This window comes from Thermobia domestica, chromosome 6 (genome assembly GCF_964235325.1).
Source record: "Thermobia domestica chromosome 6, izTheDome1.hap1.1, whole genome shotgun sequence".
NCBI lineage: Eukaryota > Metazoa > Arthropoda > Insecta > Zygentoma > Lepismatidae > Thermobia > Thermobia domestica.
Genome location: NC_137459.1, coordinates 68,456,365 through 68,463,444, shown reverse-complemented (window position 1 = coordinate 68,463,444; position 7,080 = coordinate 68,456,365). Strand labels below are relative to the sequence as shown.

Sequence of the window (7,080 nt, the reverse complement as noted above, 5' to 3'; positions counted from 1 at the left end):
GGGAGACCCGGGTTCAGTTCCCGGTGGAAGCTCATGTGGTTCGGATTCCACGTTAATCAGTAGGTCCACGTCTCATATAGCCTCGCTGCTGAACGGGACGTTAAACTAAAACTCAACTCAAGCGTTTAGATTACTACTTTTGACTAAAAACTGTACTCTTAGAGATATTTAAAACCTCAAAATGACACCCGAATTCCTGGACATGCTTCTTCGTATCCGGTTCCACCACAACTTCGGAGACTGTTCTCAACGCAAAAATAGTCAAAGAAGTAAATATTTTGTGGTAAAGTAAATCGAAGGGAGCACATGTTTCAATGATGCATGGGAATTAGCGTCCCATATTTATTAAGATTCTGCCCACACATTGCAGGCGTCAGAGTATCGCTTGGCTATACGATAGTACATTTTATCCATCTATGAAAGGTAAAAGGTAATTGGAGTTTCAAAGAAACACAAATTTCACTGACTATTTAAACATATAATTAATCCAAGAAACAACAATACAACACATCAGTACAACTTAGTGTACATACAATTCATGACAAAGTTCAATGGTTGTGAACTCAAAGTCTCCAACCCCTGGGAGTTTTCACTTGACTAATGATACTGCGTCGCTGTGCACTCTTTATCTTCTTTGACTTCTGATCACACTTCAACATATGTGGTTCCTTCAAAGGTCTCAATGTATCCCCAATCATAGATGGCACTGAAATACAAGAAAAACAAATGTCAGAACATTCATCCATAAATTAACGAAAATAAGAACAATAATTATAGTAATGATCCAAAGATAATGCATCAAAAGATTGCGACCTTAGCCAATAATAAGCTTTGGGCCACAAAATGTTTGAACGGCTCCTAAATCGGGTTTTTGTATATATTACTGAATAAGCACATCATATCAAATTAAGTGGTATCTTAGGTTCTCTTCCACTATATGTAGTTCTCCAGACATAAGGCCTATAAAAACATTTGACTGAAATATATTGAATCGTTTGAGCCAAAAATAATTAAAACACTTACTAGCAAATGTGAGTCGTTAGTATAAAGTGTACTGTCAAGAATATATACGCAATGACGTCATTATATAAAGGTAGATGGAGAAAGACGTTGAGAAGGAAAATAAATACTGACAAAATACTCACCATCAGCAGGTCGCTTTTTTGCTTGTAGCTGTTTGTTCCGGCATATAAAAGGCTTGAAAGAGTTCCTTATGAATGAGATGCCCGTCGAAATTGGGTTGGACCTTTGTTCCCTCTGTCTCCTTATCTCCCTTCTTACTCGTCTCTTCAACTGACGATCAGAATGACACAGCATTGACCAATAGTGGCATACTAACGAGGCTGCCAGCAGCGAACGGTCATCCAGAAACCTGGAAAACAATAACGCCATTAAATTAACAAAACGCAATCAAGAAAGCAAACAAAATACTTTATATAAAACATATAGCACGAATTATTTTATCGAGAAATCTACTAGCTTTGAATTTTGATCAAATCAAATTAGAACTGATGCTTTATTACTAAGAATAATAATAAAAGTTACATTCATTCAAAATTTGGAAGCAAACTTCGTATTACTTCAATTCACATCAATCTCAAATTAAAAGTAACACACCTCTTATTGAAAGGAAATGACAATGCTTAGAACTTCAAACACTTAGATATGAAAATGTTAAGTTATTTGAGATCTAGATTACAAATTTGAAAATAAGGCGGAAACAAATATTTAAAGATCAAACAAACGTTGCGTACTTACCTCAGTATCATGAGTGATAACTCAGGTGGAAGTCTTCTCAAGAAATCTATCCCATCATCAGCGTAATCACTACCATGCCCAAAAGTGTGAAACAGAGTGTAAAAGTTGTCCATCCTAAGTAATAAAGTGGATGATCTGTATGAAACTTACTAAAGACCACTAGAGAACTACACCAATCTGAGCTCCAAACAAATCTGATGATTAAGTGTTACGTGTGGTAATATATATAGGATAATGTCAATCGCTGATTGGTTCCCGGTCGCGAACCTTTCCCTTTTCGAAAACGAAACTTTTAATTGGGGACCAGGTGTACCTGCACGTGTGAAATTGAAAACTTTTAATTGGCTAGCGAAGTGGAACTTTCACTTTTCAACAAGAAAGTTTAATTATGAGCTGGTGTAGATTTTGTTGTGAATTATGAAACCTTAATATTCTAACTAACTGATTATAAACCTTTATCAACTATTTTAGAAATAAGATCTTTCATTTTATTTAGATGTTAATCAATTGAAATTGAAATATGTTTACATTTAAGATGACATCCAACTTACATAGTTCTATACAATTGTACGTTTCATATTTTCTACTAGTAAATTTATTTTGCTCATGAAATGATACGGAAGCTTCAGAAGGGTACTTCCATTCTGAATAGTTCTGCCTGCAAGACGAGAAATCATAACTTTCGTCTGGCCAAAAAATTTTGTGTTTTCTTGCATCGCTCTGTAAATTTATGTCTGAATTTGTGTTAGCGTTGCTCACAAGACGCTAGAAATTTGTCGTGTTCTCTCGGAAACTTGACGATAATTCTCATGTTCCACGTCTCGTCTTGAATTAGAAAATGAACAACTCGCTTCGACTCAGCTTCCAGACAAAACAAGAACTGTAACGTCTCATGGGCAACACTACCTCTCATTCTTCCCTGCTACTTGTATATCATTGAACCAAAAAGTACCACCCGATTTCTATTCACTAGTATTGATGGACGGACTATTGTTTCGTGTCCTCTAACGAAGCAAAACTCTATGGGACGTGCATATACAGCTTAAGCATGAATCTGAAACACCTAGAAACTTACCCATGATTCTCGCGTTTACTTGAACATATAGCCACTAGACTTAGTGTACAATGCTATTCAATATACTCCCTCATGTGGTGCGGATTCCACGTTAATCAATAGGTGCACGACTCATATAGCCTTGCTGCTGAAAGAAACGTTAAACTCAAAATCAACTTAATATACTCTCTGCCGATTTCTACAGTGATGAAACGTGTCATCTCTTCTGTGGTTCAGAAAGAGTTATTTATGTAGTAGAGTAAAGTAACCACAGAGAATTTCTCGAGATTCATGCTGTGAGCTCAGGGGAAGAGCGCTTATCTTTGGTGTGTGGTGTCCCTGGTTCATTTCCAGGCCAAGCAAGTTTGTGGTGGACAACATCGTCGGGGCCAACTGAGAAAGAACATATTACTCTTTTCTAATAACGATTATCTGACGCCACATCCTGGAAATGTGAAACGCAATTAAATGGAAACGCGTTTAGATTAGAGCTCGTTCGTGGCTAAGCGGTTAGCGTACTCGCCTTTGGCGTGGGAGACCCGGGTTCGGTTCCCGGTGGAAGCTCATGTGGTTCGGATTCCACGTTAATCAGTAGGTCCACGTCTCATATAGCCTCGCTGCTGAACGGGACGATAAACTAAAACTCAACTCAAGCGTTTAGATTACTACTTTTGACTAAAAACTGTACTCTTAGAGATATTTAAAACCTCAAAATGACACCCGAATTCCTGGACATGCTTCTTCGTATCCGGTTCCACCACAACTTCGGAGACTGTTCTCAACGCAAAAATAGTCAAAGAAGTAAATATTTTGTGGTAAAGTAAATCGAAGGGAGCACATGTTTCAATGATGCATGGGAATTTGCGTCCCATATTTATTAAGATTCTGCCCACACATTGCAGGCGTCAGAGTATCGCTTGGCTATACGATAGTACATTTTATCCATCTATGAAAGGTAAAAGGTAATTGGAGTTTCAAAGAAACACAAATTTCACTGACTATTTAAACATATAATTAATCCAAGAAACAACAATACAACACATCAGTACGACTTAGTGTACATACATTTCATGACAAAGTTCAATGGTTGTGAACTCAAAGTCTCCAACCCCTGGGAGTTTTCACTTGACTAATGATACTGCGTCGCTGTGCACTCTTTATCTTCTTTGACTTCTGATCACACTTCAACATATGTGGTTCCTTCAAAGGTCTCAATGTATCCCCAATCATAGATGGCACTGAAATACAAGAAAAACAAATGTCAGAACATTCATCCATAAATTAACGAAAATAAGATCAATAATTATAGTAATGATCCAAAGATAATGCATCAAAAGATTGCGATCTTAGCCAATAATAAGCTTTGGGCCACAAAATGTTTGAACGGCTCCTAAATCGGGTTTTTGTATATATTACTGAATAAGCACATCATATCAAATTAAGTGGTAGCTTAGGTTCTCTTCCACTATATGTAGTTCTCCAGACATAAGGCCTATAAAAACATTTGACTGAAATATATTGAATCGTTTGAGCCAAAAATAATTAAAACACTCACTAGCAAATGTGAGTCGTTAGTATAAAGTGTACTGTCAAGAATATATACGCAATGACGTCATTATATAAAGGTAGATGGAGAAAGACGTTGAGAAGGAAAATAAATACTGACAAAATACTCACCATCAGCAGGTCGCTGTTTTGCTTGTAGCTGTTTGTTCCGGCATATAAAAGGCTTGAAAGAGTTCCTTATGAATGAGATGCCCGTCGAAATTGGGTTGGACCTTTGTTCCCTCTGTCTCCTTATCTCCCTTCTTACTCGTCTCTTCAACTGACGGTCAGAATGACACAGCATTGACCAATAGTGGCATACTAACGAGGCTGCCAGCAGCGAACGGTCATCCAGAAACCTGGAAAACAATAACGCCATTAAATTAAGAAAACGCAATCAAGAAAGCAACGAAAATACTTTATATAAAACATATAGCACGAATTATTTTATCGAGCAATCTACTAGCGTTGAATTTTGATCAAATCAAATTAGAACTGATGCTTTATTATTAAGAATAATAATAAAAGTTACATTCATTCAAAATTTGGAAGCAAACTTCGTATTACTTCAATTCACATCAATCTCAAATTAAAAATAACACACCTCTTATTGAAAGGAAATGACAATGCTTAGAACTTCAAACACTTAGATATGAAAATGTTAAGTTATTTGAGATCTAGATTACAAATTTGAAAATAAGGCGGAAACAAATATTTAAAGATCAAACAAGCGTTGCGTACTTACCTCAGTATCATGAGTGATAACTCAGGTGGAAGTCTTCTCAAGAAATCTATCCCATCAACAACGTAATCACTACCATGCCCAAAAGTGTGAAACAGAGTGTAAAAGTTATCCATCCTAAGTAATAAAGTGGATGATCTGTATGAAACTTACTAAAGACCACTAGAGAACTACACCAATCTGAGCTCCAAACAAATCTGATGATTAAGTGTTACGTGTGGTAATATATATAGGATAATGTCAATCGCTGATTGGTTCCCGGTCGCGAACCTTTCCCTTTTCGAAAACGAAACTTTTAATTGGGGACCAGGTGTACCTGCACGTGTGAAATTGAAAACTTTTAATTGGCTAGCGAGGTGGAACTTTCACTTTTCAACAAGAAAGTTTAACTATGAGCTGTGTAGATTTTGTTGTGAATTATGAAACCTTAATATTCTAACTAACTGATTATAAACCTTTATCAACTATTTTAGAAATAAGATCTTTCATTTTATTTAGATGTTAATCAATTGAAATTGAAATATGTTTACATTTAAGATGACATCCAACTTACATAGTTCTATACAATTGTACGTTTCATATTTTCTACTAGTAAATTTATTTTGCTCATGAAATGATACGGAAGCTTCAGAAGGGTACTTCCATTCTGAATAGTTCTGCCTACAAGACGAGAAATCATAACTTTCGTCTGGCCAAAAAATTTTGTGTTTTCTTGCATCGCTCTGTAAATTTACGTCTGAAATTGTGTTAGCGTTGCTCACAAGACGCTAGAAATTTGTCGTGTTCTCTCGGAAACTTGACGATAATTCTCATGTTCCACGTCTCGTCTTGAATTAGAAAATGCACAACTCGCTTCGACTCAGCTTCCAGACAAAACAAGAACTGTAACGTCTCATGGGCAACACTACCTCTCATTCTTCCCTGCTACTTGTATATCATTGAACCAAAAAGTACCACCCGATTTCTATTCACTAGTATTGATGGACGGAGTATTGTTTCTTGTCCTCTAACGAAGCTAGACTCTATGGGACGTGCATATACAGCTTAAGCATGAATCTGAAACACCTAGAAACTTACCCATGATTCTCGCGTTTACTTGAACATATAGCCACTAGACTTAGTGTACAATGCTATTCAATATACTCCCTCATGTGGTGCGGATTCCACGTTAATCAATAGGTGCACGACTCATATAGCCTTGCTGCTGAAAGAAACGTTAAACTCAAAATCAACTTAATATACTCTCTGCCGATTTCTACAGTGATGAAACGTGTCATCTCTTCTGTGGTTCAGAAAGAGTTATTTATGTAGTAGAGTAAAGTAACCATAGAGAATTTCTCGAGATTCATGCTGTGAGCTCAGGGGAAGAGCGCTTATCTTTGGTGTGTGGTGTCCCTGGTTCATTTCCAGGCCAAGCAAGTTTGTGGTGGACAACATCGTCGGGGCCAACTGAGAAAGAACATATTACTCTTTTCTAATAACGATTATCTGACGCCACATCCTGGAAATGTGAAACGCAATTAAATGGAAACGCGTTTAGATTAGAGCTCCTTCGTGGCTAAGCGGTTAGCGTACGCGCCTTTAGCGTGGGAGACCCGGGTTCAGTTCCCGGTGGAAGCTCATGTGGTTCGGATTCCACGTTAATCAGTAGGTCCACGTCTCATATAGCCTCGCTGCTGAACGGGACGTTAAACTAAAACTCAACTCAAGCGTTTAGATTACTACTTTTGACTAAAAACTGTACTCTTAGAGATATTTAAAACCTCAAAATGACACCCGAATTCCTGGACATGCTTCTTCGTATCCGGTTCCACCACAACTTCGGAGACTGTTCTCAACGCAAAAATAGTCAAAGAAGTAAATATTTTGTGGTAAAGTAAATCGAAGGGAGCACATGTTTCAATGATGCATGGGAATTAGCGTCCCATATTTATTAAGATTCTGCCCACACATTGCAGGCGTCAGAGTATCGCTTGGCTAT

At 37.3% G+C, this 7,080-nt stretch overlaps 1 protein-coding gene across 1 annotated transcript; it reads right to left on the bottom strand.

Moving 5' to 3' along the window:
- Positions 1-3,810: 3,810 nt before the first annotated feature.
- On the bottom strand, positions 3,811-5,278 carry LOC145687678 (uncharacterized). The gene is made up of 3 exons (XM_081761134.1): positions 5,103-5,278; positions 4,490-4,716; positions 3,811-4,050 (listed from the first exon to the last, which is right to left on the bottom strand). Exons 1-3 carry the CDS (start codon positions 5,213-5,215, stop codon positions 3,908-3,910), a joined length of 483 nt encoding a protein of 160 aa, XP_081617260.1. The 5' UTR covers positions 5,216-5,278; the 3' UTR covers positions 3,811-3,907.
- Between the last annotated feature and the right edge of the window lie 1,802 nt (positions 5,279-7,080).